At 39.0% G+C, this 13,806-nt stretch overlaps 1 protein-coding gene across 2 annotated transcripts in view; it reads right to left on the reverse strand.

Moving 5' to 3' along the window:
• Window positions 1-13,806, reverse strand: part of CRYBG2 (crystallin beta-gamma domain containing 2) — a 144,835-nt gene that overhangs the window by 34,414 nt on the left and 96,615 nt on the right. For both annotated transcript variants that reach the window (XM_069971524.1, XM_069971525.1), the window contains 7 exons: window positions 7,037-12,779; window positions 6,777-6,824; window positions 4,643-4,761; window positions 2,119-2,287; window positions 1,859-1,998; window positions 1,630-1,756; window positions 644-679 (listed from right to left, as the gene is read on the reverse strand). In XM_069971524.1, coding sequence (XP_069827625.1) covers window positions 644-679; window positions 1,630-1,756; window positions 1,859-1,998; window positions 2,119-2,287; window positions 4,643-4,761; window positions 6,777-6,824; window positions 7,037-12,779 — 6,382 coding nt within the window. The remainder of the gene's footprint in view (window positions 1-643; window positions 680-1,629; window positions 1,757-1,858; window positions 1,999-2,118; window positions 2,288-4,642; window positions 4,762-6,776; window positions 6,825-7,036; window positions 12,780-13,806) is intronic.

The following is a 13,806-nucleotide window of genomic DNA, read 5'->3' on the forward strand; positions in this document are numbered from 1 at the left end:
TAGCTGATGATTGTTGTCATCGGCTGATCATTCATATAGGTTCTGACCTATAATCGTCGAGCGTGTAAAAGCGGTGCGCGGCCGATGCTGACGATATGAAAAGAGGAATACATTACCTATCCAGGTTGCAGGGCTCCTCTTCCTCTGTGCTTCTCCCCGGGTCCCGCGCGCTCCAGCTTCACAGCGTCTCAGCTGACAGGCTGCTCGGCCAATCACAGGCCGGGACCACTGAACCCAGCCTAAAAAAGGGCTGCAAGGACATCGGTAACGATGTCCCTGCAGCCCTTGTTAAACGATTATCGGGCCGTGTAATGGGCCCAGTAAACGATTGCCGATCTATCAGATCGGTGCTCGTTTACAGATATTATATGGCCCCCATCGGCCTGTGTAATACCACCCTTACACTGCCTAATGGCTATTTGTGTGCCATTACCACATAATATGTTTTTCCTTTGCCCATGTGTTTGCAAGCAGCTGTTCTAAATCATCTAGTGTTTTTTTTATATTTATTTTTATATTTTATATTTAATCATGATTAATAAAAATTCTTTCTATTACACATTATTTTTGTAGGTGTTTTCAAAGTTTATCTATGTAGATAGTAAAGATAATTTAAGTCTACTAGCCCTCTGATTCAACTCACCTTTGGTTCATTAGGTTTTTCAACTGTAGGGCCTCCCTAAAAGATGCAGAAAACAAAAATATTTAACAGTATAGTAAAACAGAAGGATTTACTGAAGGGGCTTTCAAAATCTTTAAAAAAATGATACATAAAAAGAAACAGATACAGTAATGCTAGATTCACACAGTAAAACAAAAGCTAAATGTGACAGTAATTTTGAGTACAAATAAAACAAATAATGTGTGGACAGATGGAAAAAACTGCCGTATTTTGCAAAAGCAGGTTGTAAATAATGTGCATGTACTTTATTAGGACAGACATAATCAGTTACGGCTGTTTCTTCTATTATGCCATTAAATTTCCAATGGAGCACATTATTATATTGAAAATACTGTAATATTTTTACCCCAAAATTATGGCCATATTTTACCCACATTGGGAGTACTAATAGACATAATGTTAAAGGACAAGTGCCATGAAAAACTTTTTCCCAGTAATTGAAGCACATTACAAAGTTATATAACTCTGTAATGTGCTTCAATCACCTATCTGCCTCCCTTCCCTGTCTTTTCCCCCCTCCAGGAAGTGTCCTAACTCACACAGACCTAATGACTGTCGTCACCGTCACCAGGCAGCTCCTTCTTGTGAGGATGAGTCATCAGCAGGAGGGCTGGTCTAGGTCCTGTTACACCAGCCCCCCCCCCCCCTTGTGACTCTGCTTGCTCAGCTCCAATTGTCATTTGCTTATCTGCTCTAGTGACATGACTCCTTCACTCACTGAGTCCACAGCAGCAGGAGAGAGTATGAGGGGAGGGGGAGCTGACTATGTGCTGGAGTCAGTCGGAGGGAAGATAAGCAAGTGACATGTGACAAGTGATGGCTTGCAGTTCAGCCAATGGGAGCTGAGCAAGCTGAGTCACCTGACAAGGCAGAGGAGGGGGGGGGGGGCTGAGGTCAAAAGCAAAAAAAGAGAGACATACCCACAGTATCAGGTAAAAAAAACTCACAATAAGTGCAGGTTGCAAAGAGCGTAGAAGTGAATCATGTCCATTCCAGACTTTTCTGTTTGCATATCCTCCAGGTTCCAAAATATAAGGGTCCCCTTCAAAAAATGGTTTACTGTACACCAGCCAGCTGAGGGAAAAATGTTTTAACTTTATCTATTATTCATATAACCAAACCTATTACCTCCATAATCATACACCACATTTTACCTATAAATCCCCAATTACTTACAGTCCACTGTGCACTATAATGGATTCTGTTTTGGTTGGTTTTCCATTGACACAAAAATCTGGAGTAGCCCCCAATATTGTAATCTTGTTACCCTCTCCATTTTCATCTTTAAAAAGACTGATTCGAGGGACCTGGAAATCCTGCACATGGGAGAAAGCAAAAAACATAATAAAATTTCAAGCTGAACACATTTTTTATTATTATTTATTTATTTATTTTTAAATGATGGCTCTTCTTTTTTCTTTATACTTTTCACTCACACGAACAACATGGCGCAAAGATCCAATCCAAGATTTGGGCTTTGCAGTATATTCTTGAGGGTTTTCAGTTGATCTTTCTTGAACATTCCAAGGACAAGTCAAATCAGTGTCCCCTTCTGAAAGCATTGCACGTCTTCCCCGAAAATGGGGCTTTTCATACAAAAGCCATCTACGTATAACAAAGGTAAATTAGTTGGTTTGTGAATTTCAACTTTTTTGATAAGAAGTCCTGGTATTACTGTACCACACAGACTTGTTAATGGTCAATGCTAGATTAGATTTAAAGTGACCACCCTTACTCTATGTACCGTTCTCCGCACCATCCACAAGCTTAGGGTCCTATTTGACTAAAGCCCCTATTAAAAGGGACGAAGAGAGGGAGCAAACGAGCGCCGACCTGTCCAGGTCATTGATCGCTAACTCCTCGTTCCCCGCTTGCTGCTGGCACTATTACACGTGTCGACAACAATTAGGTAGGTGCCTGGGTGGCTGCGGGCAGCCCACAGAAGATAGCGGTGGTCTGCTGCTGCCATTACTATTGCACGGAGCAACAGCAAATTCCTGCTATCTGCATCGTCTATTTTTCAACATGTTGAAAGACAACGATTAGCCAACATCATGCATGTCGGCTGATTGTTGTCTTCCATTACACAAAAGGAGTATTGACCATAGCGGATGATATCGGCCAAATAAGTCCAATAATCCACTTTGTGTAATAGGGCCTTAAGCGATTTATAACGATTACCGATCGCAAACGAGACCTTTTGGGAACGACTTAAAATTGTTTACCATAACTCACTAAATGATAGTCGTTCGTTATGATCAATACTACAATCATTTAACGATGTAGAATGAACAATGTGTACATTTAGCAAATGATTAGCGACCAATTAACAATGATTTTATGGTCAGCTTAAAAGATGCAATCAACGACACAAACAATTTTTTGATCGTTGCCGGCATACACATGAAACGATTATCATTTAAAGTCAAACAATATAACGATTTTTTGCAAAATAATCGCCCCATTTAATAGGGCCCCTAAATGCTCCACATTCAATATATACCTGTATAACACTTATCTTGTATCTTCTTTCTGCTCTAAAATTGCTTCTTTTTTTTAAGTGGACAGTGTCACCTAGGTGGGGCTTCTTGGCAGTTGGGCACACTACCCCCCGGGAGAGTGAAAAAGACACAGGCAAGTGTTATACAGGTATATATTGAAAGTGCAGCATCTACACTTGTGGATGGCGTGGAGAACTGCACATAGAGTAAGTGGGGGATAGTATCACTGTACGTAGTAGATTTGAGTAGATTTCACCTCTAGCCTTAGTGTGCACATTTTCATCCAATATCTACATACTGTACACATGGATATATATCTATTAAGAGCTCCATTTTGATCATTGTTTTTCAGTATGTTTAAAAATTATTGTGCATCCCCCCCATATAATACGATGAGTGAGGGCAGTGGCTGATGACAGCGTAAGGAAATAATAAAGTTTATACTTACCTGTCCAAGCTGCCGTGGTGTCCTGCTGCCTTTTCAAATTGTTCTCTGCTCACTGCAGCTGCCACTGACACTAACTTTTAGTCCTGTATGTTCAGTGACCTGCTGCTCGGTCAGTGATTGGCTGAGTGGCCTGTCACAAAAGAGATGGGGCCAGAAGTGTCAGCGGCGGCTGCGGTGATTGGAGAAGGCTACAGAACACCGGGAAAGAATAGGTTAGTATAAACATTATTATTTTTAATGTTAAAAGCAAAGGCTGCATGGACATCGATAATGATGTCTGTGCAGCCCACAAGCACGATTATCAAGCTGTGCATAGGCTTGGTAGGCAAGGGCCAATCTAGCAGATCATCAATCTCTTCCTGTTCGAAATCAAGCCATTTAAAACGTCCCTTACATGTGGTCTTTGCATGCGTGGATTGTGAGTGGCAATGTAGTGCTGGCCACTTCCGGTGAGCATGTAAGCCGGTCAGCACGGGGGAATAGGTGACAAGTAGATGAAATGATAGGAGCGCACATCATGCACTCCTGTCATCTTTGCTGCCAGGTGGAGGAGGATCTGTGCTAGGTGGCGGGTGGGCTCCAGCTAGGGGATCTGTGCTGCAATCCTCCTAAGATCGGGACATGATTCGTGTGAATAAGGCCTAAGTACTAAAGTGAATCTGAACCGGCCACTACCCCCAATGTTCAGTCCCGGAGTCTGCCTTTCTTTTGAGGTCAGAATTTTGGCTAAGAACAAGTTTTATTCCAGAGCTGTGGTGAGACACGGTGTGAATGAGGCGAGGCCTAAGGCATCTGTGCCCTAGACTTGCAGGCCTGGTGCACAGATGCCAAAATATCGGCCCCGAGACAAAGGCAGACCTGGGACTGGACACGTGTGATGAAGTGTAGAAAGAGATACCGGTCCTTTGGGGGTGGATGGCAGCCGGCACAGATTTGATTTAAAATATTTCAAACAAAAATAGATCAGTTAATTACTCTGACCGGTCTAAGCATATTTCTGCTAACACTTACCCTCCTCGTATAATTCGAACAGAGATAGTTCCCTGCAGCGCCCACTCACATGTATTGGCCACGTCACTATAGAGCTCATAACTGTGGCCCCTGAAATCAGGCTCTGAATACAGTATGATCTGGTAGTGAAGAAATACAGGAAAGAAAATGCACAATATAACATCACATGATATATGTATATGCAAAACTTTGATTAACGAGCATCGATTATGTGGCAAACGTATATTTAGGCATGTCAAATAATGACTCAATCTGGATCTTTTAGCTAGCCATAGCTGACCAATCTAGTTAGAAAAAGGCAGGTATGCATTTCAATGGGGCTAGAGAGTGTTCGTAATGATAACATAGATGGAGGAGCAGTTTGGTCAATTTTTTACAGTGAACAAACAATACCCAAAGGAAAATGCATGAAGTACTCTGTAGATAGATTATATAGCATAAACTTGTCTTTAGTAATGCAATGCATAAAAAGTCAATAAAATGCATGTATTAACATAATAAAACACAAATACAGATACAACAGAACAATACGAAAGCGCAATGGTAAGAAAACAAGAATATTGGTGTAAAATCGCCCCTGATGAAGCTTTCCCAGTGAAACTTGTATCAGGTGTAATGGGTCTTGTTATGCTCCATTGTAGTATATATTTTTATACGGCCATGTATTTTTGGTGTCTGACTGTATATGATATTGTGTACTTTTCTCTAGGGCTTTTTCTGTATTTGAACTTGTTTTGTACATATTTGTTTTTTTAATATTAGTTTTGGTTTGTTTTATTCTTTGTATTTCTCTCTCTTATAATCTGCTAATGCAGCTTCTCCCTCCACAGCAGCAGTACTATCGCTCTTGATGCCTTATTATGGGAGAGACTAATCTACTACAATTATACGTGAGCTACTACCGTTCTAACAACATGTTTAATATTTATATTCTGCAATACCTGCTCTGTCAGGAATATATTATTAATTTAAAATTGTTTTTCCTGACCCCCCTTTTTATTTTCTGTATCCCTTCCCCCACTATACCTTTGAGTTTTCTCAAAAAATAATAATTAAAAAAAAATGTATGTGAAAAGATGCTTTATTTCTTAAAAAATAAATAAATAAAAAGAACACATAATACGTAATTCCCACATCTGTTATGTCCCAAAATGTCAAAACAATGCCGGAATTACTGTTGACTGTTTATACAGCCTCTCAGAGAAAAAAAGAGGGATCAATAAGGGCCCTATTAGACATGGTGATAACCTGCCCAATCAGGTAGAATCTGGCAGATATCACCCCATGTAATAAAGACAACAATCAGCCAAAGAGCCTGCTGATTGTTGTCTTTCAGCCGGTTTAAAAATGATTGGCTGCCGGACATCAACAGGTGGTGCGGCGTCTGATAAAACAGTATATAGAAAATAATAAAGTAGAAATTACCTCTCCACGTTTCCTGATGTCCACCTGGCTTCTAAAGCAGTCTCTGGAAAGACAGGCCGCTTAGCCAATCACTGGCCACGACGCTGTCCCGTCTCAGTGGCAGCTGTGGGCAGAGGCCAGGAGGACGGTAGGAGCGTAGACAGGTAAGTATTAGACATCGCTGTGATTGAGTTATGTATTAGGCTTGGTAAGTAAGTGCCCTAAGTGTGTGTATGCCAAATTGGTACCCATAAACATCATAGCCCCAAAAAAAAGTCCTCACATGGAACCAACAGAACAAGAAAAGTTACAGTTCTCAAAATATGGCATAATTGTACTAACCTGCAGAATATCATAAACATGTTACTTATATATGGTAAAATCTGTAAATTTGAAACTCCAAAAAAGAAACCTGCAAATTTGCATGAACCCCTTTACCACCACACCTTCTTAATAAATTATATGTGCTAAATAATTGTGAATATAACTCATCACACACAAAACAAGTCCTCATAAAGCTGCTTTAAAGAAAAATGTAAACATCATGGCTTTAAAAATATAGTGATAAAAAAAATTGCTGTGTCCTTAATGCCATAAATAGCTATCTGCTTAACGGGTTAACCATGTACGCACATGTCTTTACATACGTCTGTAAATTTGCTTAAACAGGGTTTTGCAGTGAATCATACTAATCTATTCCCTACGTTCCTCTATTATTTACATTCTTTACCTTTCCTGGTCTTGGATTCAACTTGCCATGACTCTTTTCCGGATGATGCTGAAAGACAGATGTTACATTATTTCTAATTGCTACGATGCCTAATAATACTACATACAGTAAACAAGATAATGATAGTAGTGATATTCTACTATAATTAAGCCAATTAATTAAGTAAACATACATACATACAATAGTATTTATCAGACAGCTGTTCACTTATCTTCACATAACAAGATAAAATGAGTCATTTAATTTTTAGCATATCTCACCCAGACATCCGTGAAAACTTTTAAAGGAGAAGATACTGAAGTTTCTATCTTAGATGACAGCTTAGTCGAATCAATGTCTGTTATATGATCAACCTTTGGAATAGAAGAATCTAAGCGGTCTTCTTGTTTAGGATCTTCTGTGGTACTAGCTGAAGTGTCATTGGTTGTAGTGGTATCATTTTCAGGTGCTGCATTCTCTGAAATTGTTTCTGATTCTTCTGTCACCCCCAGTTTATCTTTCTGGGGTTTCATATAACTACTGAGGAGCAAACTGCTTTCAATCCTGGAAAAAGTTTTCTTCTCAGACACGTCTGTCTTTTTATCTAATCTTTCAGACAAAAGTAATGATCCAATGATAGAACCTTGCCTTTGACTTAGATTCTGAGCAATAAAGGCTTTGTAGCTGTCACTTCTAGAAGCCTCATCACCGGAGTGTTTTCTCATTAGTTCCAATGGGGATGACCTAATCATGGACCTTTCTGTCTTTCTTTCCCATGAATATTTCTTCTCACCTTGTTCTGACTTTTCACCCTGTTCTGACTTTTCACCCTGTTCTGACTTTTCATCTTGTTCTGATTTTTCACCCTGTTCTGACTTTTCACCTTGTTCTGCCACTTTAGGTTCTACTGTTAATTTACTTTCTTCAGGAAGGATTTTCTTTTCATTTATCTCTGAATATGGCATTCTTAAATCAAAGCAGTAGCTCTTTGGAGAACCCTGATCCTCCTTAATAGGAGGAAGAGTGGCATACATGCTTAGTGCTGAGCAACGAGGTTGACGAGGTTCTCTAAGATGTTTCACATATGGAGGAGTTTCTAATTGTCGTAATTTGTTCACCCAAATCTCCATGTTTTCAAGAGTTTCAGGTTCATCTTCTGTACTGTCTATAGCCTGTTCTGTTACCATAGCTTCATCAATGCACTTTTCTGGTTCAGGAAGATGAAGAAGTTGAACAACTTCAGTTGTTTGAGCTACTGAGTTGCTCTTTACGTCTGGGTAAACTTTATTTGGAGTGGACATCTCCCCAATATCGGCAGTACCAGTTATTTCCTCTACACCTGACAAACAGCGGCCCGAAATGTCTTCATTGTCTGAAGACATATAAATTTTGTTCTCATGCTTATCAACATTTTTCTTGTTTCTTTCTTGGAATTGATTTGAATTAGCTTCCGGCAAAAGTAAAGTAGTCGGTGTATCACTACTGTGCAAAGTTACAGTAGGTGACTCATCAATTAAACTTTCTGCTTGGTCCTCTTTCAAGAGATTGTCTTTTAGGCTTGACTGTTGGTTTACTTCATTTACACCCTGATTTGCTGTACCTTTAAAAATCTGAGTAGTTTCACTTGGCTGATCATGAATTAAACTTTCTGCTTGGTCCTTTTTCAAGAGATTGTCTTTTAGGCTTGATTGTTGGTTTACTTCATCTATAGCCTGACTTGCTGTACCTTTACAAATATGAGTAGTTTCACTCGGCTGATCATTTGAAGAATCCTTAATATCAATATTTGTTAAAATGTCATCAGCAATGTTGCTCCTTGCATGCTCATGTATTTCCTCAGCGATATTTGACATGGGACTGCCTTTATTTACATCATCATCATGTCTATCGTTTTCCTTATCATCCACTTCATCTTCAGTTTCATTTTGTACCTTGGGCAAATTTTCAACATGGTCCATAAGTACATTGCCTAAAGTTTCTTCAACTACTTCTTCTGAAAATATTTGTTGACTCATCTCATTGAGGCTATTTTTTTGTTTCCCCTCCACCATCAAGCTGCTATTTTCCACTGATAATGTATCTGGAATGTTCTGTGGCTCATCAGCACGACTCAAGGTGATTTGGCTGGCCTTATCCATAAGGGACATAATGGGTTCTAATTTATGTTCTGCCACTGAATCCCCATTGTCTGTCAATTCTTCACCTGCTAAAGAGATGTTCCCAGCTTGATCAGCTCTGTCACCAATTGCATCTCCAATAATGACATCTTTATTACTAAAAATACCTAGGTCAACTTTACTACCCACTTCTGTTTTTTCTATAACCTTAACATCCACAAATGGATTAGTCAAATCTAAAGCCTGCTGAGCCCCACTCCTGTGGTGGTCATTTATGAGAACAGTATTTTGTATATTATTATTCCCAATTGCCTCACTTGTTTGTGCTGCATTTTGATAGGGTGCATGTGTATCTGACAGGTGATTGGTATTTACAACTATATTCAAATCCTCTTTCAAATTGTTACATGGTTGTTCACTGATCTCTACAGATGAGTCAACAAAGAGAACTCCTTGTGCTTCTTGGTCTTTATCATACTCAGCATTTTTTACTGACTCTTTTAACTTCTGTGTGTTTACTGCCAGATTACTGGCAAGCATGTGGGTTACATTTGTATCTGGCTTATCTACAGCTGCATGCAGTATACTTTCTGCATTCGTGTTGTGAAGAGTATTTATATCCTCTTCATTAGTGTTATCCTGAATTATAGTGACTGTTTTTTTCACTATTGTGGAATTTACAAATATGTCACTAACATAGTCCATTTGTTCACCTTCTGTTTCCACACAGTTTGTGCCATGATCCACTATATCTGTACCAACAGCATTTAGATTAGAATCTATATGGAATACATGATCCAATGTATCCATGGTCACTAGATCATTGGACTTTATATGTTGTTCATATTCAGATCTATCCTGGGAAAATGAGGATTTATGCTTCACATTATTAACTGGTTGGTCTGTCAATTTTGCTACTTCACATTCAGGCCGCTCTAATATATCTATAGCACTTATAGTTTTTAGTACTCTGTTGCTTTCCTCAGTATCTAACAAGTTTTCCATTTGTCCATCAATTGCCGTTACCGAAATCATATCATGTTGCTCTTGGTTAAATAATCCTTTGTCTACCCTAACTATGTGGTTACTAAATCCTAGAACCAATCCTTTGTCTTCTCCAGTTTTGTTCAGTACAAAACCATTATCATCTTTGCGAATGTCTATTTCGGGCTGTTTTATACTTTCTATTTCCCTCTCATATAATGGGGCAGAGTTGGCCTTGCCACTGGCTCTATTTAACACATCTGTGTTGCTTTCCTTAATATTATCAGCTATACTGATAATATTTCCAGTTTTATTGTCTTCTTTATCTGTAGTTTTGTTCAGTACAGAACCATTGTTATCTTCAAGAATGTCTATTTCGGACTGTTTTATGTTACTTTCTATTGCCTTTTCATTTAAAAGTGCAGAATTGACCTTGCCACCAGCTCTACTTAAGACATCTATTTTGTTTTCCTCTACAGTATCAACTAGATCCATAATATCTCCAGTTTTGTCCTCTTTTTTCTTATCTGCTGTTTTATTCAGTACAAAACCATTGATATCTTCGCCAATGTCTATTTTGGTCTGTTCTATGTAACTTTCTCTTTCCTTTTCATTTAATAGTGCAGAATTGACCTCGATTCCAGCTCTACTTAACACACCTGGTATATTTTCCTCAATGTTATCAGCCAGACCAATAATATTTGTTTCTTGAGTGAGTTCACCATTATCTGACACCAATATTGCCTCTTCTCCTCGATCAGTTAGAGGGTTAGCCTGGTCTACTGTAGTTGTAGATTGATTTTCTGCATGTTGGGTTTTCAATCCTTCATACTTAAGTTTTGTCTCTTCCTCAGGTAACTGACTGCTGACTGCGGCTTCATATCTAATTTCATCCTGATTTGTTCTTCTTATTGGATTAAAACTGTCATGATTTACTTTATGTACAACTGTACGGAGGATTATTGTGGGTTGACATTTAATTTTTACTTCTTTGTTGATGTGCAAATTCCCAACTATATCATCTCTATTCTCATCTGACATGGCCATACTGTCAACTGCCATATTGTTTATATCCATAAAACCTGAAGCACTGTAGTTATTATTGTCATTTGAATTCTCTACTTTCTTTCTAAGAGTGTTTCTCAGTTTATGGTTAATGTAGGTATCGGGCAAATAATCGGGTGGCTTTCTTCTCTGAGTTATTACAGGAGGGATGTCATGACCATGCTTACTATCAGTCATGCTCATGACCTCTTTTGATTTTACTATTTCTGAAGTGCTGCTGCCTTGGTAATGTGTGTCATCTATCGGCACTCTTTCTGCAGTATGTTTATGAGTACTTCTTTTGTGCATTTCTCCTAGTCCTAAACCTTCAATTCCTATAGAGTATTTAACTCCTATATAGTCTTTTTGAGTTTCATTGTTACTGGTATTTGAGCATGTTATTACAGGAGGGAGATCATGACTAAGCTTACTATGAATTGTGCCTGTGTTTTTGGTTTCTTCTCCACAGGTCTCCATACTTGATTTTAATCTTTCTGCAGTACTTATGCCTTGAGTGTGCATTTTTTCTGTTGCATGTTTATCATTAACCCTTTCATGCGTTTCTCCTAGTTCTGAATCTTCACTTATGGAGTCTTCTTGAATTTGACTGTTACCAGTGTTTATGTGAGTTAGTACAGGAGGGGCATCATAACTTGTGTGTATGGATTCTTCACAGGCCTCCACACCTCCTGATTTTAACATTTCTGAACTATTAATGCCCTGAGTGTATGTGACTTCTATTGGCATTCTTTCTTGCATTTCTCCTAGTCCTGATTTTTTATTTGCTGCAGAGTCTTCCTGAATGTCATTGTTATTTGTTAACCTCTCAAAGCTTCTGTTGTGTAAAGCTTCTTTTTCATCATCATTGTGGTTCATATCATCGAGAATATTGGCATTGGAAAGTGTTTTACATTCTGCTTTGCTCAATTTCTGTGAGTAAGTGGTATAATGACTTTTGGTTACATGTCTTGGTTGCATTGGTATTTGTTCATTCTTTCTTACACTTTGATTTGTGTCTATACCTAACCTTGCGTGAGAAACAGTTCCCACTGGAAAGAAAAAAGCGCCTGAAGGTTTGGATGCCAATGGATAGGAATTTTTCCTCTGATTTTCATATTGTCGTGGAAGAGGTGACATAGGTGAGCGAAGTGTAGCACTTTCATTTTTCCATCCTCTTGGTGAACTCAGGGACATTGAAACATTATTCTTACTGCTATAAGGGGGTGGTGTTAGTGACTTAGGAATAAGCTTAAGGTCCGGAACTTGGCGTCTTGGATTCTTTCTATAGTTGACTTCACTGTTAGAATGGCTTTTACTGGTTAATTCCACATTTGCAACATATTTCTTGGTACTACCCTTAATTTCCAAACTTTTTCCATTGCTGTCCATATTTTTTTGTGACACTGTATGGAGTGTTGATCTTTCAGAACTGTCAAGTACTGTCACAGTTACACAATCACTTCTATTCTCTAAAAGATCTTTTCTTAAAGGATTGTAAATTTTAGAGTACACTGGCCCATGAACTCCGGGAGTAACGGGCATATCTTGGGAAGGTCTATGCTTTTTCTCCTTAGGAGAGCCATAGAGTTGAGAACTGGTTGGTATTTTAGGATGGATGCCGACATCTTTTGAGCTAATATTTTCAAACTTTTTCTGCAAGCCTTTTACATGGCCAGCATGCAGCTGAGATGACACAACACTATGCGATAATTTTGTAGAATCGTTTTCCTTCTTGTTAAATGACCTGGGTGGTTCAGAAATGCTTTGCTGATTATCAGGTTTTTCCATGTTAGTAGAATGAAGTCTGCAAGAATCATCCACCTGATCAAAGTTACTGGTGTTAAAGAGAAACTCCTCATCCACTGTGGATCTAATCGACCTAGGAAGAATGAAAATAAAATGTGTTAAAATTCTGAAAAACAAACCACTCGACAAGTTTTACTAAAATTGCATTTGCTATCTATAGCTAACCTTTCAACCTAATAAACAAGAAAAACCAAATTACAATCAGATTACTAAAACTGAAAATTTCTGACTTGCTGGCAAAAGTATTGTAGGTGAGGTTCTTGTTTATCTAATACTACAGGTCAGGGCAAGTCAATAAATACAAACCTGTATGGGTTTGCCACCAGTGACAGTATATTCTGCTGTATTATGTTATGCTTTGCATATACAACAGGAATGCTACAAGGGAGGGAGTGATCGGAGGAAATGCTTAAAGCGACTCTGTACCCACAATCTGACCCCCCCAAACCACTTGTACCTTCGGATAGCTGCTTTTAATTCAAGATCTGTCCTGCGGTCCGTATCTGTGCCCTAACTTTGCACAACCTCTCTGTCCCTCCTCCCCACCCTTTTCATCATTAGGAATGCTCCAGGCAGATTGCCTCCTATTCCCCACCTGTTTAGCCCGGAACATGGGCTGGATCGTTAAGGACCTGTGCAGTGTTCAGCATGTAGAAAATGTTCCAGTGGCATTCCTAATGATGAAGAGGGTGGGGAGGAAGGACGGAGGGGTGGTGCAAAGTTAGGGCACAGATACTCTCGTTTGGCACGGGCTTCAAATTTAAAAGTATTTTTTTTTAGGACAATAACTGCATCACCTGCCGAATGGACCCCAGGACAGATCTTGGATTAAAAGCAGCTATCTGAAGGTACAAGCGGTTTTGGGGGGGTCAGATTGTGGGTACAGAGTCGCTTTAAAGACAGAGAAATCGGAAGGGAAAACTTAAATTCCGAGCTTAAAAACCGTACAGGGACTCCCAGGTGTTATTTAAAGAATGATTCCTTTATCATTTTTATGACAGTTTTGCAGACTCTGGATGAACAGAAATCCAGAAATCTTACATTAAAGAGTTTTTTATTTAGATCTTAAAGGAGAAGTCTGGTGATTGCTAAAGTCCGGC

The sequence above is a fragment of the Dendropsophus ebraccatus genome, chromosome 5 (assembly GCF_027789765.1).
Source record: "Dendropsophus ebraccatus isolate aDenEbr1 chromosome 5, aDenEbr1.pat, whole genome shotgun sequence".
Classification (NCBI taxonomy): Eukaryota; Metazoa; Chordata; class Amphibia; order Anura; family Hylidae; genus Dendropsophus; species Dendropsophus ebraccatus.